Raw genomic sequence first — 25,016 nt, 5'->3', positions numbered from 1 at the left:
AGAAGCTATTGACCCATTTTACGACTGGAGTATACTAACATCCTTACCCAGTATAAAAATAAGATCTTGGAGGCCAAAACCTCCTACTTCTCCTCTAAAATCCTTGCTGCTGCAAACCAGTCTAAGGAGATATTTATGATTGTTCAGAATCTGGCGCTCTCAGACAGAACAACCCTTAAGCCCGCACCGTCCGAAGAACTCTGCCAATCCCTCAATAACTATTTTATCCATAAAATCATTACCATTAAAGCCAACATCCTGCCCCCTTCTCCCTCCTTTGTCGATCCCCAACGCCCCCCTCCCAAGGGAAAACTCACTATCTTCCCTCCCATATCTAAGGAAGCTTTCACTTCCATAGTACCCTTGGTTAAATCTGGCTCTCCTCTGGACCCCTGTCCTGCCCATATCCTTCGTCAGATTTTTGTTACCTGCCCAGATCCCCCCCTTCATCTCCTTAACAGCTCCCTGGCCCAAGGTGTAGTTCCCAACCCCTTGAAGTCAGCGGTTATTGTGCCTATTCTTAAAAAACCTGGGGCAGACCCTTCTGTCCCCGCCAATTTCCGCCCCATCTCCCTTTTGCCATTTTTGGCAAAGGTGCTTGAGCGCTATGTCACCTGCGCTCTGAGCTCCTTTGTGGAGATGCACGGAGCTCTTGCTCCCCGCCAGGCTGGTTTTCGCCCCGCACACTCTACGGAGTCCGTTGTCATCTCGGTCTTGGACAACCTCAGGGAGGGTATGGATACCAACCAACGCCAGGCTCTTGTGCTTCTCGATCTCTCAGCCGCCTTTGACACGGTGGATCATACGATCTTACTTTCCCGTGTCGAGGCGGCGGGGATCGGGGGCACCGCTCTGGTCTGGTTATCCTCCTTCCTGAGTGACCGCACCCAGGCCGTTCGCCTGGGTGATTTTACAGCGGACGTCCGGAAAGTTCAGTGCGGGGTTCCCCAGGGTTCCTCCCTTTCCCCCCTCCTGTTTAATCTTTACGTTGCCCCTCTTATTTTTTCTCTTCAACAAATGGAGGTTGCCGTATTCAATTATGCGGATGACCTCCAGCTTGTTTTCAATCTGTCCTCTTCCCCCTCTTCTCTTCTTAACTTTCAAACTGTTATGCTTCATATCCGGGACTGGATGAGCCACAATCATTTGAAACTCAACCCCGATAAGACCGAGCTGGTGTTGACGGGTGGTTCATCCAGCCCCTGGTCCTCTCTTTTCTGGCCCCCTGCACTGGGCCCCTCCCCTGTTCCCACTACCTCTGTTAAAACTCTTGGTATAAAACTTAATTCTCAACTCACCCTTCATTCTCAGGTCAGCTCCGTGGTATCTTCTTCTTTCCTTTCATTGCGCACTATTCGCAGGGTGTTCGTTTTTTTACTTTTTCCGCTCTCAAAGTCATCATTTTGGCCATGGTGGTGTCCCGCCTGGATTACGGCAACGCCCTATATGCAGGTATTCCTGCATATAGTCTTCGGCGTTTGCAGCAGATACAAAACCAGGCGGCCCGCCTGGTCTTTAATCTTCCGAAATTTCACCACTCCTCCCCCCTCTTGAAAACTCTACACTGGCTTCCTGTGCGAGCTCGGGTCCAATTCAAACTCGCCTCCATTACTTTCTTGGCTCGACAGGGCTTGGCACCCGCATTTATCTCTTCTGAGATCACCCCCTATGTTCCCACCAGGGAACTACGTTCTTCCTCTCAGTCCCTCCTCACCATCCCTCGTTATCGGAGAAAGAAGTGGGGAGGTTCGAAATTTGCGACCCTTGCCCCGACTCTGTGGAATTCCCTCCCTCTTGAACTCCGTTCCTTCACTCTGTACCCAGAATTTCGTAAACACCTCAAGGCTCACCTGTTCACCAAGGCCTTTGACTAAACATTCATTAGCTTCCCTTGCTTCTTAGCCCCGGATCTTTTCAGTTGTAGCGCCAAGAAACCGCTGGTGTATGTGCGCTGTATAAGTAATTTTAAACTCAAACTCAAACTCACCAGGTAATAAAAAATAAAAAAAAGTATACATAAAAAGGTAGAGGCAAGATGGCGATCTGACTTGGATCGCAGTGCTCACGTACCTGGCTCCTGACCGGTCATGCTGAGGAGCTCTGATGGCGTCAATATGAAGATTAGCAGCACAGAAACAACAACGTAGCTCCACCAAACCATCACTAAGCACCCAAAGTGACCCCGAAGTGTCCCAGAAAAGCTCAGAGAAATGTGGGACCAGCCTCTCGGCGATTAGTAACGCTGGTGCATTATAAACAGCGTAACTGCGTAAAACCGAATGGATTTCAGCCACTCTTCTCGGCAAGCAATCTGGGCCTGCTACTCCTATATTGGCTGGGCAATCATTAAATATATCGTACGACAGCAAGCAGCGCCCCTAAGCAGCAAACTGGACGCAGAAATCACCTGCACTCACCTTACAGCGACCATGGCGGCCCAGCACGCAGACATGCATACCTCTGCGCCGGCTCCAGCTTCAATTGAGAAAACTCCCAAAGTCACCGCTCCCCCCATCCTGTCAGCAGCCGCCCGGGCGAGGGCAGCAAGGCAGGCACAACGTGAGGCTGTGGAGCGCCGTGGTATGGAGAAGGCCACAGCCGCGCAGGAGAGGGCTGGGAGGGCCGATGGACCTGCACGTCTAAACAGACACGAGACCTCCATGACATCCGACGCTGCCAAGCAGGGAGCCGTGACCCGGAAGAAAGACACACGGAAAGGCGCAGCAGGACCGTCGGTTGTGGAATTGATGCAGAGAGGCTCCAATACGCTTCTGGGCCAGGAGAGGCAGCGTCAGGTATCTCAGGTATCTCATGCCGGCAATGCGTGTGAGAACACCAGCAGCCCAGCACCGTGTAGCTCTGTTTCTGTCTCCCCAACGAAGAGGATTGAAAACACATCTATTGAAGTGGAAGCCTCTAGAATGAATGACAATGCCACAGACAGTTTGACTGCATTACAGACACCAGCTGCTACTGAGGTGAGCTCTGTAACAATTCTCAGTGTTAACAGCAATAGTGTCGAAATATATGAGAAAGAGATACCCCCCACAACAGCTGGGGATCTTGGCTCCCTGGCTAATTTTGATGTACATACCAACACAGGCACAGGCACAGGCACTGACACAAGAGATGGCCCAACAAACGATCAAATACCATCTCAGTCTGACCTGATAACAAGCGAGCAACCCCCCTGGAGGTAAAATTACTAACCCCAGCTCTGACCCGGGAAACAGCGTGGATATGCCCAATACCAATGCCAAGGGGGGGTTAACAACTAACGCTCCACTCGAACCTACCAAAGTTAGCACTATACATAGCGACCAGGAAAAAGAAGTCAGTGATTTTTTCTCTTTTTCTGATGAGGCAGAATTAGAAGCAGATTGGGGGGATTCCTCAGCCTCATATCTAACTAATGAATCGGCTAGCCTGACCGACGCTAGTGAAGAACCAGCTACTGTAAAACCAAAACAAAAAATTGCCAAAAAACAGGCGAACAAGCCTCATGGGGTAGGTCTAGATTGGGACCATACACATACTCCATATCAAATAATCCAAATAATCCGAATAAAAGTAATGATTGACAAAAATACGTTTTCTGATACAACTATGAATATCAGCAGAAGCATGGGAAAATATTCTGTAGATCTATGGGGAGGATAACTATCTGCAGCTGGAATATCGCAGGGCTACATGATAGTGATAAACGTGGACGGCTTTCTGAGATAATCAAGCGGAATTCTCTAGACATTATATGTCTTCAAGAGACTCATCTACCCTGGGCAAAACAAAGTTTACTTAAAATTCAGGGGTATAATGTTCTCGCTGCCACAACTCAAACAACAAATACCCGAGGGGTACCTATACTAGGTAAGAACCATATAGGGAAACCCGTACGTTTTGCCTCAGATCAACATGGTAGATGGGTAATTGTAGAGCTAGCGCTTGGGCTCACCCTTTGCTCGGTCTATGGCTCAAATTTTGACGAACCATTGCTGTTTGAGAGCCTAGAATTGGAACTGGCAGGTTGGCCCGGTCCTTTGATCTTTGCTGGGGACCTTAATATTACAGTCGACCCTATCCGTAGTGATTTAACGAAACAAAACTACACAGGTCGTAAACCTAGGGTATTCAAGGCTATTAATTCTCTTATAACTAGTCACAATCTGGTTGACATCTGGTCTCTTAAACATCAAGGGGGACCAGGGTACACATTCTACTCATACCCCCATAGTAAATACTCCAGGATTGACTACATCTTCACTACCAAAGACATCTCTGCCCAATCAACCATTATCAAACACCCAAAGCTAATTTCTGACCATAATGCCCTGGTCCTCACTATAAATTTAACCAATACCACTAAAAAACCCTCAGTATGGACATTTGATAGAAAACTTCTGGTTAATAGAGAATATATTAACTTCATTAGGAATTGGGCTCAGGGCTACTTTGATACAAATCGTTACAGTGCCCCAAGAAACATCGTATGGGACTGTTTTAAATCTGTACTCAGGGGAGAGACCATTAGTTATGTAGCCAGACTTAAGAAACAGCAGGCTACTGAATATAACAAAAAAATAGCGGAATTAGCAAGGTTAGAAGCTGCTCATACAACAATAATTGCTCAAAAATCCGATGGGACTAACTTACTTCACCAGATCCTAATCCTCAAAACTGATTTAAATAAAGGACTAACTCAGAAGTCTGCCGAAACCTTTAGAAATCACCAAAAAGACCTTTACGAGAATGGGGAAAAGGTTGGAAAACAACTAGCTCTACGAACAAGACAAAAAACGACCCGTAATGCAATCTCATCTATAAAAATGAATGGTCAAGAATTTACACAAAGGGAAGAAATAGTGGAGATTTTCCAAGATTACTATCAGAAATTATATAAGAATGATATTGTCCATAATAAAGAAGATATAAAGAATTTTCTCAAAGATTTCCTAACCTCTCCTGATAATAGCTTAGACAGCACTACTAAAAATGACCTGGAAAAAGAAATCTCTATGTCAGAGATTGAGCTTGCACTTGCAGAATTAGCCTCGGGGAAAGCAGCAGGCCCTGACAAGATACCCTTGGAATTATACCAAATTCTAGGAGATATAATATTACCATTGTTATTAGATTTATTCCGGGGGGTACAGTGGAACGGTACTACTCCCGCGTCTTGGAAAGATACTAATATTATCATTTTTGCCAAAAAGGGAAAACCTACCGATTCCCCATCATCATACCGTTCGATCTCATTGATCAACTCAGATTCAAAATTATACGCAAAAGTCTTGGCCAATCGGCTAAGGGGGATCATTGCGCATCTGGCTAGTCCGTGGCAACATGGTTTCATCCCAGGGAAGGGTACCACCGAACATACTCGTAGAGCAATATCACTTTTTGATATTATGTCAGTAACGGGCGGCCAGATGTCAATGATCCTTCTTGATGCCGAGAAGGTATTCGATAGAGTGTCGTGGGAATTCTTGTGGGCTATTTTAGAACACTACAACTTTGGACATAGTTTTATTAAGTCAATTAAAGCCATGTATATTGACCCAAAGGCTAAACTCCAAATTATGGGGGGTGAATCGGGCATTATCAACATCTCAAGGGGAACAAGACAGGGCTGCCCAAGTTCCCCAATATTATTCGCCCTCTATATCAACCCTCTGATATTGAAAATTCTCGATAACACCATAATCATCCCAGTGATGACAGGACTTTTTGAAACAAAAGTCTTAGCCTACGCTGACGACGTAGCCATCTTAACTCCAGACCCAGATACAGCTATAACCGAGATTGAGGCTATCACCTACCAGTTTGGGTCATATTCAGGCTATTCTCTTAATAAAAGCAAAACTATTATATTATGTACAGACAATACCGACCTGGTTGATGCAAGAAGAACAAGCAAAGCGACATACTTAGGGGTCTGTATATCTGCCAAGGTTGATAGTATCATTAAAAGTAACTACGAACCACTTATTAATTCTATTAAACAAGATCTTACCAGGGTGAATAACCTTCATTTATCAATCATAGGGCGAGGAAATTATATAAAAATGACTATCTTCCCAAAAATATTATATTTATTCCGGGCAATCCCTTTATTAGTTGAAGACAAATATATTACAATTCTCGATTCCCAGATCTCCAAATTCATATGGCGACATGGCAAGATTAGGAGGTCGCTCACATTTTTATCCCTACCGTTTGATAGCGGGGGCCTTGCAATTCCAAATCTACTCTTATATTTTTGGGCAGCCTTTTTACAACAATTCGCTCCCTTGCTTAATCCAGTAATCAACGGGGAGGAATCGGGAATACCGTCAATTTACGAATTATCCCTTGGCCACAGAGCCAGAGGACTACTTTTAAGACAACTTGAACCCAGTTATTTTAAAAAAATCAAATTTAAAACTATTATTGGGGCATGGAAAGTATGGTCAAAAATTAGCAAACATCCAAATTCCCAAACTAACCCGGTACACCCCACTTTGGCACTCATCTCTGCTTCCTCAAATTGTGAACAACATGATTTCACCTAGCTGGGAAAGATTGGGAATTATCTCCCTTTCTGACCTCCTCGGCAATGTTCCCTCTAATTATTTTCCTCTGTGTGCGGCAGAGTAAGGTCTGTGTGCGCTGCAGCCAAGGCTATGTGCGCCAAGAACCTGACCGCGTGTGTAGACTAGGGCTTTGATAGCGATGAAAATACTCGGAGATCTTTCAAAGGGGAGTAACCGATGCAATTAAGGGTGTGGCCTAAAGGCAATTACACTAAAAATATGTACATCGCATAGTGTGCCACCCTACTGATATTTTTCTGCTTCTGTCATTGCATCCAGATATATAATACAAGTAACATTACACCTACAAGAAGTCAAGACTATTGGCTTTGTCAATGGTTGTTTTTTGCATCAAGTTGTATATAATATTGAAAATGCTTCCACTCTTGTGTTTGGGGTTGTGGCTAATGCTCGAGCTATCGATTTAGGAGATGGGTTTTTAGTCTCGGGTCAGCTTAACATCCTGTGATTCTGTCCATTAATCTCCCCATGCATACAAAAAATATATAATAATAAAGCATGTACATTTATTTATTTTATTTAATGCGGTTTTATATAGCGCGAACTTTACCCGAAGGTGTCAGAGCGCTTTACATAAGAACCAGTTGCAAAACATAAGGACTTAGGATTACATGCATTACATAAAAGATGCAAACAGAACGAAAAATTGCAAATGTACAAGTAGTAAAGTCACTCAAGGAAGAAATACAAATGGATATACTCTAACAGCCACATGCATCAACCTATTTAGGAAGTGCAAACGGTGCGAATCGGTGAATTCGGCCGTTTGCGCTTCCTAAATACGTTTTTGGTATGCATCAAACACCATTTCATAATTCGCATTTTTTTGCATTCCTTAAAAATGCGAATGCATTTAAGGAATCGCATTTGTGCGATTCCTTAAATGCAATGCATCAATTTAAAAAAAAATGCGAATTTTGAAATAGGAAGTGCAAATTAACACGAGGTTGACCCTCGTGTTAATTTGCGAAAATGTTTAAAAACGTTAAAAAATGCATTTTTAAAACTGTCATGTTACAGACACACATGTCCTTAGGACATGTGTGTCTGAAACATCCACTTTAAAATACATTTCAGGGGTGCAGGGGGGGGTCCTTTGGACCCCCCCTGCACCCATGGAATGCATTAACATTATGCGAATTCTAATTTGCTAATTCGCAATTCCCATTGATTCCTATGGGCCTTTTGGCCAATAGGAATCAATGGGAAATGCAAATTAGGAAATTAGAATTCACATAATATTTGCGATTCGGTAAAAAATTCGATTTTTACCGAATCGCTAATATTATGAAAAAATTTACATGCATCCCATTTTGCGAATTCTAAATTGCGATTCGCTATTTTTCGCAATTTGGAATTCGCAAACGGCCGGGATGATGCATGTGGGGGTAAGAGTCACATAGGAATGGAAGAGACTACAAAGGTCTACTGCATATGCTAGTGATTAGAGTTATCTCTATATACACATAGTAAATTTTCTCAGGTCAAGAACATTAAATGCGTACCACCAACAGGTATTTGTGTGTAAATAGAATAATTGAAAATGCTGCTCATCACCTCAGACTTAGTTTTTAAAAAATCAGTATCCACTTAAAATCTGAGTTTTACTCAAATAGATCTATATAAATGTATGTGATGGAAACTGTTCGATATTCTGTGGGAATATATAAAATCCTACTCAGTCACCAGGCAACGGCTAAGTGACAGAAACTCACGATAATATGACAGCGGAAATCTCAATATGATAAACTTGCAACATACTTTTACTAGGCTTTGTGCTTTGGCTAATTTTGCTAAGCCTGCTTTTAATGCTTGCTTTAATTGTGTCTGTGAAAGTAGTGCCAAATCCTCGATGTGGAATAGGTTCAAAAGACCCCCCAAAAAAATTGGACACTGGCAAAGTCGCTGTCAAGTATATTCTTAAAGAATCATGCGTAAATACAAGTGTATACTAAATGCAGAAACGGAACGAAGGTCAACAGGATACTAGATCAACCTCTTGGCGAACCAAGGAGTGTAATAGGAAAATCATGTTAAAAAAACCTTTCCAAATCTTTATAAGATACACCAAACATTGAAAGCATCTATTCAGAAGTTATTTTTCTGAACATTTACAATATCCCTCGTTACAGTGTTGGGTCAGTACCCCAAGACACCCCTCCTTCGCCTAAATGCCGTTCCTGCTTTTCTAATGCTGCCATGGATGACAACATCTGCATTAAGGAATCCAAACGGAGACGATCTTTTTCAAATAGAACCCTTTTGACTGTTTCCATCAAATTCATAGCTGCCTTCAATTACAGCCTCCACGGGTTTATGAAAATGTACAACACTCAGGCATTTACCTGCTTTTTTAACAAACATTTGGACACACTGGAATTGGTGCGTCATTTTTCGAACGAGAGCCCTTGCAAAAAAGTATTTTTAAAATGTGTCAAAGGCTTTCAAGGAAGGTGCGATTTTGGTGCGTCACGGGTTTTTTTCAAATAGCATTTTCTGAACTGCTTGTTCCGCAGATGGGTTTTTGAATTTCTTATGAATACGTTATACATTATTTTGTGATGCGGCTAAGCAGTAGAGGTGTGCGGATCCCGAGCCACAGCCATCAGCAAACTATTGCATGGGCCCTACGCTGGCACACCGGCTGCTATTCTCTGGTGGGGCACAGCGTGGCAGCTGCACCCGTTCTGTCATACCAGGCCCTAAAGCACGAAGTGTGCTTTACAGGTTGTGCTTTCAGAGGCGCTTCATTTCTTTTCTAAATAGAGCCCAGCAGGGTGCTGATTGTGGGCCATTGTGAAAATATTCCTGTTAATTGCAGCGCATGATGGGCGCTGTGATTAACAGGAATCCTTTCACAATGGCCCACAATTAGCACCCTGCTGGGCTCTATTTAGAAAAGAAATGAAGCGCCTCTGAAAGCACAACCTGTAAAGCACACTTCGTGCTTTTGGACTTGCAACATGTCTTTTCTCAATGGCGAGAGGCAGCGGGATGATCGTGCGCATTTGTGAAAGTATTCCTGTTAATTGCAGCGCCCATCATGTGCTGCAATTAACAGGAATACTTTCACAAACGCCTCAGGCAACCATTAAAATGCCGTTTTTCGCCGCTCGCGCTTTAAAAGCGGGCGGCAGCGAGAAAGTGTGCGCGCTGCACTGGAGGCACTGCGCGCTCCGTGCCTTAAAGGTGCGCGGGAGCGCAGGCGCGCGGGTTAGGGGGAACACTGCTCCTCGGTATTGATATGAAGGCTAACTTCGTCACCCTTCAGAACAAATTTAATATACCCGTAACAGATTATTTAAAGTATTATCAAGTAAGAACTATCATAAATCTCAAGCTGTCAGGTATAAATTGGGATAGAATACCCCTTATTGAAGATATCATGAGACCTTCCACCAGAATTGGCACAATTTATTCTCACTTACACCAAAAATCACCCGATGACATAGAACACACAGAAATATTATGGACAAATAGACTTGAAAATCCAGATATAGATATTAATAAGGTCTTGGCAATGATGTCACAATTATTACTCTCTACTAATCTTAAAGCACAACTTTATAAAACAATATTCAATCTTTATTACACCCCAGCAAAACTGTACTCATGGGGCAAAAGTAGTAACGATCAGTGCCCCAGGTGTAACTATGGACCCGCCACACTTCTACATATGTTCTACGAATGCAATAAACTGATACTATATAGAAAAATGATATGGGAATTTTGGCAGGAGGTTTTTGGTCGAGCCTTGCCCGAGTCACCTACTATTTGCTTGCTTGGATACGATGGCACATTAAATCTGAGCCCCAGGGAAGAAGGTATGCTTTTCATTGGAGCTGCTGTGTATCGAATAATATTGGCCGCACGCTGGAAGGATAGTGACCCCCCGAGCTTCCAAATGTGGCTTGCACGCTTTTTGGGTGTTTACAATCATGAAATAGCAATCTATGCCACCAGGGGTTTGAAATCTAAGAGACGAGGCGAAAAAATCTGGTCCCCTATTATAGCTTGGGCAGCTGCTGCTAATTCTTAATAATAGCTCAAAATAATGGGCAAAATACTATCTAGCTAAAATAATCATACAAAAGTATAGGAAGCTTTAGACAATTTTGCATTTTCTGACTTCTGCATTTAATATCAAGTTATTTTTTTAATTTATTTATTTATCTATTTTTCTTTTTTTTCCTTTTCTTTGATTGTTGTCTCTTCCAAATATTACGCTTATATGATTTAGTTTTGGATGTACTTTGAAAAGCTTATTGTTTGTTGTATTGGAGTTGCTAATAAAATAAAAAAAGGTAGAGGCAGCACAGTACCTGGCATATTGTTGCAAAAGTCTCCCAAATGCGTCGTGGTAAATGTTATGCATAATATCACTTACTTTAATTGCAAGTGTTTAGTATTCACCCTTGGTGGTGCGGCATATATATGTGGACAGAGGGGCTTTGAGTAGCCCTCTTCATCCATTTGCCCGTTAAGGTATCATTCATATTTTGTTTCAACCGCAATAGCACACAACATGGGTCAAAAGGAGGCCCGAGCAAGCCAATGGTTGCATTAGTCTTTGAGTGACGACATTTTTACCTGATTATATATATCTGCATGTATACCTCATAAATTATAGTGACAGGAGCAGAGCGCAAGGCTGATGGGCTAAGTGCTGCAATGGATGTGTTTTATTGTTTACATTTAATGTCTTCATTTCTATTTATTTATTTATTTATTAATAAAGTTTTATATAGCGCAAACTTGATCCCGAAGGACATCAGAGCGCTTTACAGTTAGAGGGAGATGTCAAATGCTTTCAAAAAATAAAAGAATACAATATCCATCCATGGCCAAATCCCGGCCATTGTCTTTGCCAAAGTTTGATTTTATTGAAAAATGAGTGAAAGCACGGGACAGATGGTCTTCTATCTGAATTCATTTAGAGAGACCCAGGGAAAAGTAGGAGACTGTGCAGTGTCTGTGTCCACGAAGAGGAAACGGAAGTATGGTTAACTTCCAGGGTGGGAGTGGCCCTCCTCGTCCGCAGCGCAATTGTCTGTTTGAAGGATTTAATCTTGTGTAAGATTTCATCAAGGCAAACAACAAGCCTGAGTGAGAGCAAAACTATCAGTCCTGCTCTTTAGAGATATAAAAAGACAGCTCGTGTCCAGGAGTGGGAGTGCTGGGATTCAGAGCACTGGCAGGGAGAGCTTGGCCACCCAGGCACCAGACAAAGAACACTTGTCTTGCTGGAAGGACTCTGCTGACAGTCACATTGCGACTCCGTTGACATTGGCTGGCAATGAAGGGGAGCCCGCACGCTGGGTCAAGACAACTCTGAGCAGTAGGAGCACGCCATTCTTTTTCAGGACACCCAGCGAGCTTTATGTATTCAGAGACCAACCTGGCCCAAAACCATCACCCTACCGACGTTTTCCCTTTCAAATCAGTAGATGCACTGTTTTTGGTGGCGACACTTTGTGCGACTTGTGTTGCCTTCTAAATCGCTAACCTGGCCAGGCTGTGGACTAGAGCTGCAAGAGAGCAGTGCTCTATTTTTAGTTGGATCTGCTTCAGGGCCAGAAAAAACAATCCATCAATCCCTGCAAGTAGCCTCTAAAATCGGCAGCGTACGTGAAAATCCCCAAATGTCCTTGCAGATTGGTCCATCAGGGGGTTTGGTCCTGCAAAGAAAGTGCTCTTCAATATGACACAACCAGCTCACCTACATTCTCCTTTGAATAACTCCAAATTCACCAAAATCCATATTAGCAAAATGTTAGCCAACATTTCGCAGAAGAAATAACTATGATGAAGGAAATGCATTGGAACCTGAGAATAGAGGCTATTAAGCGGATGACTGACTGCAATTGGAATGTATTAGATGAACTGATAAACATATTAAGATTCACAATTGAATAGGAGAAAAGAAAGACTATAAAAAGGTAAGAATTATGCTTGAAAGTGAACAAACATGTTTTGATGGAGGGCACCCACTGTGTGCGTTATGAGAGATTAAGAGTATATCAGCACACACAGATTTATACCTAAGTCCAGGTAGAGAGAATTGTGTATTGAGATCTCCAACTAGGTTTAGACTTGTGAATCTCCACCCATTCAAATGAGGAGTTGAACCCACTGATCACCATATGTATGACTAAAAACTTCCTACAAGTAACTTTAGGCCTGTTTGGGAAATCCTCTGCCCCTGGGGCGGATATGTCCATGCATGGGTTGGGGAACGCTGAACGGAAAAGAATAGGGAAACACCACACACTTGACCCCAAACTCATATGCAATGAACATAAAAATCTTATAACACGCTTGCCTAACTCCTCTTCCCTTAGGGGTAACTAACAAACAGGACGCAATACACTAGCTCTAGAACCTAAAATGCATTTTATCCACTTAGGAGGGAGTTTTTGCTATCTTTATTTTTGATCACTATAGGCACCGTCTCCCCTCATAATTATGGATTTGCTGCACCTGCCACATAACTAATCATCTTCTGCTTTATTTAAAGATTTTAACCCAAAAAAATTCAAACTAATTAAGGCTTACTAAAAATGCTACTACTCGTATTGCTACACTATGAAAGGCCTTTTCTAGCATAGAAGCAGGACATTTCTTTGCTGCGGATTGCTATGTTTAGGGGTTTGTTTGATATTAATGAGGTGAAGTTTTTGTCAATACAGTGTAAACGTGTAATAATGACAAAATAGTCAAGTAGTACTGCTTCAAAATGTACTGTTTTACACCAGATAATTTGCCTTTTCTTGCCACATAATTTAGTAGACCTCGCTGCATGATTTGATCCTCTCATTCTTCATAATTACAGTGGCCCTGATGTTTAGAAATTAGAACATCTGCCTCAAAACAAACTCAGAGGAGTACATATGCTGCAGTGACTTTCAGGGGTTGATGGGTGTGAAATTGTTTTGCCTGTTAAACCCTTCCCCTCTTGCAGTATCAAGTGTGTTGGATGTATGTGAAGCTTGGGTGTAATAGGTGTATTTTCCTACATTATTTGTATATTCTTTTGAAACATACATTTCTAATATAATCTTTTTATTAGATTTTTATATACACCCCTCCCCTTTCAATATTTGGTATCTTGAATGTGTCTGAAGCTTTGCTAAAAGATGTGTGCATTTTAATTGTCCATGAACAATATTATAACGAAAAAAATTAAGATTGTTACCAATTACAATACATGAAATTAAAAATGTACATTGAATTATAAAAACATAGCAATTAAAATAAGAAAAACTACTAAATAAAAAATTGCTTTACCATTTACATCTAAAAATATAACTTCATTTTTATATAAATTATTACCAATAAGTTGTTATGCGTGTTATTCTTAGTAGTATTCTTTGCTTCCACTGATTTGTATGCAAGTGTGCTGCACCACCTGTGAGTAGTCATGTGTGCTGCTTGACGTACTTCAAAGCTTCTCTGGAATAGATTTGAGCCTACTTTGTCACATGTGGTAGATGTAGGTGTTCGTTTTGTCAATTGCTATTATGTTACTCAAGTTGTGGGTGTGCTGTTTGTTTTTGTTTTTGCTTGCCCTGCCCTAAATCCTTTCTTAAATGTCCCTAAACTATTCCTATGTGTAAACGGTTTTGTTTACAACCATTCCTCATTGCTTCTCCACTTTCCCTACTGAAAACTACTGCTAAAAGGAAGACCTCCATGTGCGAAGAACTCCACACTTGTCGCGGCGATCTTTGCACAGAAAAGACGTCAGAGATGTCGGACTGTAATGTTATTAAAAGCATTTGTGAGTATGCAAAGTAGTGCTACTGGAGTACGACTTTCCATGCTCAAAACCGCTTTTGTGAATAGGCCTGAGTAAGTTTACTACAATTTTCAACCGGACTGTAACCTTACCATGTCTAGATAATGCAGCCTTCTCATGCAATTATTTTTTCAAAAATTACACATATATTCACCCGCACCGAGCACAAAACATAACAAAATTCATAGGATCCAAGCTGATCTTTGGTTAAAAGTTTTGTAGAAATTACAAAATGTCAAGTTACAAAATGTCATGCTTATAACTAGTTAAGTCAGCGCAAATTACTTTCATGACAAACTTTTTTTTATTCCATATTAGATTAGATGTGCCTGATGAAATTCTCTCTCTCTCACTTTTCATTCATTCATATATTCTCTATCCTTCTCTCCTCTCTGTCCTTGCCCTCTCTAACCCCCTCCCTACCCCCTTCTCTTGAAACTGCTGTAATTACCATCGGAGAGCTGGGGAAAGTGACAAATGGAATAGCAGCAACCCTTGGATCTCAACACTGCCCTCCAATTGCTCTGGCCCCCTGGGGATCATGGGGAGGAAGGAGCCAGTAACAGTAGGTGGCTGGTGAGGAATGCACTTTAGAGTATGTGTGACTATAGAGGTTCCTCAGCCCTTCAGCCATGCGGCCCAGATGACTCTTAATTAGGGTACCTAAGGGACTTTGGTACATAGGGTGGCTACAAGGGTTATGCACCGACATAGTGGTACATACATTTAGTATTTGCTACCAGAGGTTCCAATGTCTGTCTTGACAATTTCCAAGGACTCTGTTGAGCCACTAGGTAGAGACATGTTGATGGTTTAGTGGCGTTGGGGTATCCGCTCCCCTACTCCCTACATTTAGTTTTTAATTCCAAGTGGTACCCCATATAGTATAAAAGCAAGAGTGAGGTTACTACATTGTTTTTTAAGTATATATTTCTCACAAATCACTATTTATTAAGAAGCGCCTCCCTGATTCCAGGGCGTAGGCTCGCTCTTCATCAAACAGGGTTTTTGAAGAGTGTGGAGATGTCCTATGATGAAGCATGACCCCTGCTGGTGTGTGAGGACATCTAGTCACACTTGTGTGTGTGTTTGTGTGTTCTAGGAGCCAGATGAATGAACATGTAAAATTACAAAATGTGGTAGAATAGAAAATGTTTTAGGGAAATCACTCAGGTGGCTTTTTTGTGTATAACAGATTCTTTTCGGAGGCCAGCGCACCTTTGAGGCCCAATAGCCTCTGGTTCCCCATTGCGAATATTACCCATAATTTTTGTGACTTGACCACTGGGGAAATGCCCAGTGGAATAAAAGGCCAATCAGGGCTGATGTGGATTCCCATTTTTCAATTATGATAAAAATATACACATGACAGAACATCAATCTGGAGTGGTAAAACTTCCAATCCATGAACTGTGAACGCAAGAAGCTGTTTGAGGGAAAATACAGGACCACAGCCAAGTTGTAGTATACATCAGAAGCTCTAAATCTGGATGTCATAATTTAAACACAATGCAGTTTGCACGTTTTTTGACCTGATTGTTACTAGTTCAGGAGGAAGTTTGGCTTTTCCTGAATTTATTGTCTGTTGCTGAGCCATACATCAGAATGCAATTTGCATGTACGCATATTGTACCAACCTTCATGTAGCGTAGACCCTGACCCTACTCGCCCATAACATGGCCTCAGTAAAACTGTGCCATATGTTGACATTGTACGTGCCACGACCCACTACTATCATAACTGTGCTCCTAAGATTAATTAGATCTACTTAAACAGTTTAATGTATGTGTGCCAAGCATAGCACTGAACCTCAAAACAACCACCTCCGCACTTGTAAATGTAAGATAAAGAACAATGACCTAAATCTCAGCCTTGGCCTCTGCAGGTAAGAACGGTGGGGCCCGGTGGGGGGGATTTCGAGAGACCACCATGAGGGAAACTTAATGACTTATTTAATTTTCCCTCGTGGTCGTCTCTCGAAACCCCCTTCCCCATCTCGTCCCCACCGCTCTTACCTGCAGCGGCTGCTAAATCTGAAGTAACCTCCTAGGGTACAAGCAATCTCCCCAATCAAATTCCATAAAACTCTTTAACCCCTTCGACGCTGATGACGAGCTGGGCTCGTCATGAGGTAGCCTCCTGCTACGCTGATGACGAGCCCAGCTCGTCACGTAAAGTGCGCTTTGAAAAATCTCAGCGTACGAGCGGAATTCCGCCCGCACGCATGCGGTTAAAATGTACACCGTCAGCCCGAATCTCACGCAAATTAATATAAATACAGTGCATTCTCATAGAAACAAACAATTACTGTATCTGTGAAGACATATTTGGATATAACCAGATTCCCAGACCTGAGGCGGAAAGCCGGGTTCTGGAGGTACGCTATTTTTAAATTGTCTAAATTGAAAATTGTATAAACTGCTTTTTAACTTGTTGATTTGAGAACTTTTTAAAAGCTTACCTATTTCATTTCACCGCCCTCCTACCACGCAGCCGATTGAGCGCTGATGCGGTAATTGTTTGTTTGCTCTCACCCAGCGGCCGCCATCGCAGGCGTGCTCGCTAGCCACGCCCCCTTGAGGCCACGCCCCCTCCATTTGCCTCATCATGTGCCTTGGCAGGAAGCGCAGCGGACGAGCGCCGTTTGCGCGCCTAAGGCAAGCCCGTCTGCGCCCGTCCGCGCCTGGACGGGCCCAGGGACCAGGCATAATGAAGAATTTATTAGGTACTCCCCCCTAGAGTTGCACTCTCTCCACAACCCCGCTCTTCAATCCCTCGACCCATCCACCCTTGCCCGCCTCAAGGCAAGCAACATTCTCTCTCACTATCACTTACAGGAATTGGCCCCTATTTCTTCTTCAAACCCTAAAAACAGTAAGCCCCCCCCTAAACCTAATTCCCGGACCCTCCGCTGTCTCTATCTTAACACCAGATCCCTGGTCAAACACCAACTAGATATATTCCTGCTCCTGAAAACGGACAGCCCTGACATACTTTTTGTCACTGAGACATGGCTCACTACTGACTCTCTGCCAGATATACTCTCGGCCATACCATCAGATTATTACATCCTGTCTGCAAATAGAAAATCAGGAAAAGTCGGAGGAGGTGTTGCCGCTATCATTCATAAAGACCTCAGGTTTACCATCTTACCTCCCCTAGACCTACCAGATACGGATAACCTAGTCATCAAATCCGATACTGAGACTGGCACCATGGTGCTAGCATTGATATACCGGCCACCTACATCTATGCCCTCCTTCCCGGCTTCCCTGTCTGAGCAAATAGCAGGTCTAGTCGTTGACTATGACAAGGTCATGGTCATAGGAGATTTCAATTATTGGTACAACAACCCGGAAGCTGGGCCTCACGCCACAGAACTTTTCGAACTCCTCTCCAATTTAAACCTCCACCAACATGTCTTGATCCCCACCCATGAAAAAGGACATATCTTAGACCACATCTGGTCTCGCAATATTTCCACCTCTTGTCCTACGGCCTCACCATGCATATGGTCTGACCACCACTTACTGCAATTCTCTGTCACCATTCAGGGTCACCTCAACAACCAAGCACCCCTGGGAGGGTTAGTCAGGAAATGGAGATCCCTAAATCTCCAAGATTTCCTCTCCACCCTGACCAACTCCATCCCTACCCAGGGCCCAGACATCAATCTGATGGACAAGGCACATACCGAATGGCTCTCCTCTGCATGCAATGAACATGCTCCCCTTACCAAGTTCTCCCGCGCCCGTCGTATGGACGCCCACAAATGGTTTTCTGCCGACCTAAAAAAGCAGAAATTAGAACTCCGTCAACTGGAGAGGAAGTGGAGACACGGCTACCACGCCACAGACAGAGCACTATACAAGACAGCCCGCAAAAATTACAATGACTCTATCCTATCTGCCAAAGCCTCCTTCTTTTCTGATAAAATTTCTAACGCCAAAAACAAATCTCGAGAAATCTTCAGAGTCGTCAACGACCTATGCAATGACGCCAGAACCTCTCCCTCTCAACCTGCCTCACAGGCAATGTGTAACCTGCTTAACAACTTCTTCAAGGAGAAAATTGACACCATAAAAAACAGCATCCAAACCAACCATGCTGCAACAGACGACTCGGATATCTGTAGAAACCCTAACACTCTTCAGGATATCCCCCCCATCGAACCACCCAAATTACTGGAGCTAATGAACCGAGTAAAATCGGGTTCACCTAACGATCCCTGCCCCCCGCACATTCTAAAAGAAGTCTATGCTGCACTCCCCCAGGGTATACTCCCTATTCTGAACACCTCCCTATCACGAGGAATAGTACCCGATTCCTTCAAAAATGCCACCCTGGTCCCTCTAATCAAGAAACCAGGTGCCGATCCCTCCAACCTCTCTAACTACCGCCCCATCTCCCTTCTCCCTTATGGTGCTAAGCTACTGGAAACTCACGTAACCAGCTGCTTATCCAATTTTATCGAAACATCTGATTACTTGGAACCCAACCAAGCGGGATTCCGCCAGGCACACTCCACCGAGGCGGTGATCCTCGCCGTGCAGAACACCCTAAGGACCAACGCCGATAGCGGAATCCATCAGGCCCTCGTGTTGCTTGATCTATCGGCCGCGTTCGACACGGTGGACCACACCATACTATTACACCGTGTCGAACAAGCCGGTCTCTGCGGCGCGGCTCTCTCTTGGATTAAGTCATTCCTGACGGACAGATCCCAGGCTGTAAAGCTGGAGAATTTCACAGCCCCCACACTCCCTACCACTTGCGGTGTCCCACAGGGCTCCTCACTGTCCCCCCTCCTTTTTAATCTTTATCTCAAACCCCTACTGCACTCCCTGAAAGATAGAAAGGTCATTATATTCAACTACGCAGACGATTTGCAGCTGGTATTCCCCCTCAACTCCCCGGACTCTGTCGAGGAATTTCAAAAGACCATGCTGCACATCCAGAGCTGGATGGATCGGAACCACCTTAAATTGAACCCAGGAAAGACTGAGTTAGTACTCCCTAGCAACAGTGCACTCAGTTGGGGGCCCCACTTTTGGCCATCCTCGCTGGGTACACCTCCATCCCCCTCCCAGTCAGCCAAAAGTCTTGGGGTCACTCTTAGCGCCGATCTATCACTGAAGACCCAGGTCGGAACTGTGATCTCCTCCTGCTTCTTTCAGTTAAGAAAGATTAAAAAAATCGCTCATCTGCTGACCCACTCTGCTCTCATCCAGGTGGTGCTCGCATTGGTTCTCTCGCGGTTAGATTTTTCCAACTCCACCTACCTGGGCCTTCCCCTCACCATCGCTAAACGCCTGCAGATTGCTCAAAATCAAGCAGCCAGATTAATATTCAAGAGCAATCGCAGGAAGTCAGCCAAACCTCTGTTGGCCTCCCTCCATTGGCTCCCCATCACCCATCGGATCACTTTTAAGACAGGCTGCATAACCTTCAAGGCTCTCCACGGAAAGAGCCCCAGGTTCATCAACCAACTCATTAACAAATATGAACCTACCCGCGAGCTTCGCTCTACCCATTTGTCCCTCCTCACTGTGCCGACTTTTAAAAAGAAACGACTCGGCGGATCCAGCTTTGCATATCTCGCCCCAAAGACCTGGAACTCCTTGCCCTTGTCCATCCGGAGCTGTACCAAGCTGACAGAGTTCAGACGAGCCCTGAAGACCTGGCTATTCAAACAAGCGTACGGTTAGAGCAATACACCATCTGCCCCTTCACTTACCATCTACCATCTGCTTTCTTCAGCGCCATGAGACCCCTGGGTGACCGTGCGCTTAACAAATTCCGTATAGAAATAGAAAATAGAAATAGAAATATACCACACACGTATAATCGACCTTTTAGCTACCTTGTCATGAAATACAGCTTGTTCAAAACCGTGTCAGTCTCCTAGGATGGTATTCAAGTTTATGAGTCATCTGTATAAGAGTGCTACCTCTGCTGTGCATCAAGACCTATCTACCTTTTGTCTCACAGTACATAAACCCTTCATTTGTTAATCCTCATTTTTAATTATTATTTATAATTATTTTGGGTGGATGATTTAGGATGTAGTTATGTATGCAACTATGTTGACTATTTATAGACCAAGGTCTGAAGAAACAAAAAAACGTAATTGTTTAATCATCATGGACGCTACAAGGGCAGTGTGAATGCTATGGGCTGGTAGGTACGGTCGTCTAAGAAACCACATCTAGCAGCACAATAGGTCAAAGCACTTGAGGTTTGATCTAGGCCTGTATTATAGACGGATCTTTGGAGGTTAGGGAGCAGGAAATGTCCTCTTCCTACGTTTAATAGGGCTTCTTGCTTGTAACCAATTGGTTTGTGCGGTCAATGCAATGTTTCTTCTTTATCACTTGCATGACCTTTCATTTCCTCGCTGTGACATTTGCATGATTCCGCATTCCATTTTGTTTTTATAGAACAAATCTGACCAAAGGAACTTTCTCTACAAACAAAGCCCATATACACTCAAAGAAACTTCAAACATAACAATCATCCTACCCAACCCTTCTGTAGGTGTGCGACTTGCTTGGTGTACAGAGGGGTGCTGTAAGTCCCAGTACCTGTGATTGGCTTCGAGCAGGCCGAACACTTTTTGGCGTAAAGGTTCCCGAAGCACATGATGCAGTAGGGATTTTCATCCTGGGAGGTGAACTGCTGTCCGGCCAGCGGAGCCTTGCAGCCAGTGCAGAGGAAGCACTCTTTGTGCCAGGGTTCGTCCCGGTAGGTGACGCCTCCTTTAGTCAGGGTCTGTGGGTGCAATGGAGAGAGCAGAGAGAGGCAGGAGATGATGAATGGGGAATACAAAAAAGAGTAAGGTGAAGGCTCGCGAGAAAGGCGAGCCGGATGGAGAAAGAAGGACACAGTAATAGTGGAGAAAAAAAAGGAATGAGACACACCAAGTAGCTCACGGTGCAAGGAATAATCAGTCAGAAGTTTCAAAAGTGAAAGCGAGCAAAGTACAGCAGTAGGGGGTGGACATTTAACAACTGTTAAAAAATTTGAAATTAAGGATTCATTTTTTTACCAAGTATGATTTTACTCAAAGTCAACACATGCAATCAGTTTTCATTCAGAGAACTTACAGTGCGAGTGGGGACAAAGTGGTTTAACATATCGTGGAATGGTACCTTTTTGCAGTGGGTGCAGCGGGGCGCAAACTTGCTCTCATAACAAGTGACGCAATAGTGGTCGTTATTGTCTGGGATGAATGACCGGGATCCAATCGGCTGGCTACAGCTGCTGCAGATGAAGCAATGCTCGTGCCAGGTCTGTCCGTTATACTCCAACTTCCGGGATCCTGTCATGAGAGAGAAATGCGCCTTTGTCGATTATTGGTTTAGTTTTTTATATCATTCTCACAAATTCTGCCAAGGTTTTTCGGCCATGACACATTCAATGGAACCACTACTAAGTGCATTAATTTGCTAAAGTGCCATTGCATAGCATTTACACATGAACATTCCACTATTTCATTAGAAACTTTGCAGAAATGCCATCTTCTAATGGTATGCAGGCGGTGGCATGGTGAAATATTGTACAGACTGGGTGCATTGTAAAACTGGTTAAACTTGCCAGAGAACGAGGTCATATGTCTTTTTATTGTATTATGTCATATGTCACATAATTACATTTCCAAAGGTTTCCAAAGGTCTGATGAGGTTGCAGAGGAGCCATTCACATCACCCATACCTTTGATAGGTGCCAGACACATTTGCACCAATATCGGCAAAATGTATGATGTAATAGTACCATGAGATCCAGAGAAAACAATCTGCCTTGGAGAATAAGAAGAAACCATACATGCAACAATGACGAAAATAAGTAACTAATGATATCTGCACCGAGAAATGGCTGTTAACACGCATTTGGTAAACAGATTGGTTGGGTGGCCGATTACAGTGATAAGCATACATGATAGTCAGTGGCCCTTAGCAGCACTTTCTTTGGGCACAAGCAATAGTACACGGCAACGAACCACCCCATGTGCAATCAAATCAGACCAATGGGATGGACACAAGAGGGTCGCCAAGTCTCTTCCAACATTCTGAAAGAGCTGTTTTGGGGGAGATCCTAAAACATATAATAGATATGCCTGGAAGCCACAACATCCTCATTGCAGAACGCCAACTGAACCAGGAAGGCACGGATAATTCCACCACATCTGGCCTGCTTCCTTCTGACCTCCTCCCGTGGCCACAAGAGGTCATTTGTTCCTAAGGGACCGAGGTAACCCTCAAACCCGACTAGTGACTATAAGTGTTTTAAATCACTGTGGATGGATTCAATAAAAGAGACCTAATCATTGCTCCAAAAGCATTAAAAAAAAGCGTGAATAGGTATACTTTGGTTAGTTATAATCGAGGTTTCACATCAAAGTGAATATAAAAAGGGATGCACGCTCCATTCTAATAACAGTAAAGAAAAGATGTTGCCTCCTGGAGGGTGGGAGGATTAGGATATCTGCACTTTGTACATTTACACCACAACGTCATAAGGTTCTTGTCCTACCAGGATACTTGAACACCTCCATTCTGGGTACAAAGGATACACACACAAGACCCATTGGAGCTCACCAATGCCTCGTTAAAAGAGTGATATCCACAAAAACACAAAAAAACATAATATTATAAACGGGACAAAGAACCATTCCTATAGGGGACACAAGACACATTTTCAAAAGCATTCCATGCTTACCATGAAGGAAAGATAACTTAATTAAACATTCAACTTCTCAATCCAACTTAACTAGAACATTTGTATTCATATAATTGAAATAAACCAGTGTGGGCCAACCAAGTGATCTCATGAAAAAAGGAAAATGGCTTTGAGGATTTTGTTCAGAAGCTCCTGTTTTGGTTCTGGCCAAAGATGGCTTTAGCTGGCGACTTCAGCTTAATGCTTGCACAACAAAAGCCTCTAGGTCAAATGTGTATGCAAACAGCTGCATTACAGACTTTCTCATGTTGTGATTGGTGGCCCCTTCTTGACTTGCAAACTCATTGCTTAGGTAGTGGGAGTGTATACTGCACCGTTAGAATAAGTGTTCTCCGCATTGCACTGGTGCTGCATCATGCACACTGGAATTGTTTTTAACAAGTCGAGTGTGGGGATCCAGTATCAGCCTACTAGGAAAATTAACCTATAACAGTGTCCTGCATGCTATGCACACTTTAGAGGCACTAACCACAGTACACTGCTTCGTATTGGTTCTAACCTGCTGCACTGCACTACGTTATAACCATACTTATGTACCATACTGCACTGCATTGCATGGATGCTGACCCTGCCCTCTTCATTCTAGGTACGCTAACACAAACCGCACTGCACCTTAACGACACTATCACAGACCGAATCCCAAGGACGCTATTATACTACACTGTGCTGAAACCTGGCTATGCTACCATTCTTCCCTGCATCCTAGAGCATTTAGCCAATCAAACTGCACTGGATTCCAGGGGTACCATCTCCTCACTCTTTACAGCACAGAACACAGACTATGCCAACAGGGCTGCACATGCACCCCAAAGCAGGGCAGTCCTAAGCAGTTCCCCAGTGATAATCTGGCTACATGCTACCAAAATAAAGCCATGAACGTGTGGAAGTATGACTGCATCTGACATGCTAAGTTTTAATGCTTGTCTTATATAGGCTGGTGCCATCAAAACATATAATCTGTTGAAGGATAAAAACCTACAGAGCGCTGTCACCTGTCGCTTCATGAGCAGGTATCATTAGTTGTCTCATCAACCTTATGTAATCAATAATATCATAATATATACATACATAGAGTCATCCTCCTGTGTTTAAAATATATCCTTATGTTTTCAGTAATTCAAAGCCAATAGTGCTTTTTCTTTCTTCCAATATAACAATCACATGTTCCTGTGCTGTGCAGTAAAACTACAAAAGGTTTCCACAAATGTTATAACATCTGCTTGCCAGAGGCTTCCATATTCTTCTACTATATGCAACGGTTTTTATTTTTTAAAGGTTTTATTGCAATCACATGCCCACATGGTTAGGGCATGTTTTCTTTTCTTCTTGTGGCATATGCTTGCAATAATGTTTTCAATGTAATCATCGCACCAGGTCGTCATGGACGGAGCTCTGGTCTTTGCCAGTGATTGTTTTTCCTGCTCTTTCACCTCTTAAAAAGCAGGGCGTTATGACCAACGGGGAAACACTGGTATAGTCATAACTCTTAAGATGTCAATTCCCAGGTCCATGTTGGAGCAGATAATATAATTCGTGTTGTTCTTCTATGCATTCTAGTATCTGTGGTTCTGCTTCTCTGGTTATAAACTCAGTGATACACATCGCTAGAATGGAAAGGAAAACCTGTGTGGGGCACTCATTCATGGTCTTAAGAAACAAGAAAGCTCTGTAATGAAGTCGTGTTTGTGTGAATCTCAGAGCAGCGTTTGACAGTTACCAAGTGAAATGTTCTTCTAAATGGCCAGAAAGACCATGAAGTCTTATTTTAAAATAGGCAAGGTTTTTCTTCAGCAGCTCATTGAAGACGCATCAAGTGCCTTCAGAACTGGGGATGCCACAAGAAAACCGATACATTAACTACTGTACCCGAATTTCTGTCCCTGGACCTA

The 25,016-nt window shown here is 43.3% G+C and overlaps 1 protein-coding gene across 3 annotated transcripts in view; it reads right to left on the bottom strand.

Moving 5' to 3' along the window:
- FHL3 (four and a half LIM domains 3) overlaps window positions 1-25,016 on the bottom strand; it is a 259,663-nt gene that overhangs the window by 10,215 nt on the left and 224,432 nt on the right. For all 3 annotated transcript variants that reach the window (XM_078681236.1, XM_078681234.1, XM_078681235.1), the window contains 2 exons: window positions 21,540-21,709; window positions 20,973-21,159 (listed from right to left, as the gene is read on the bottom strand). In XM_078681236.1, the coding sequence (XP_078537362.1) occupies window positions 20,973-21,159; window positions 21,540-21,709 (357 nt within the window). The remainder of the gene's footprint in view (window positions 1-20,972; window positions 21,160-21,539; window positions 21,710-25,016) is intronic.

The sequence above is a fragment of the Lissotriton helveticus genome, chromosome 3_1 (genome assembly GCF_964261635.1).
Source record: "Lissotriton helveticus chromosome 3_1, aLisHel1.1, whole genome shotgun sequence".
Lineage (NCBI taxonomy): Eukaryota > Metazoa > Chordata > Amphibia > Caudata > Salamandridae > Lissotriton > Lissotriton helveticus.
Note: the sequence above shows the minus strand (reverse complement) of the source record. Positions and strands in the feature narration are given on the sequence as shown.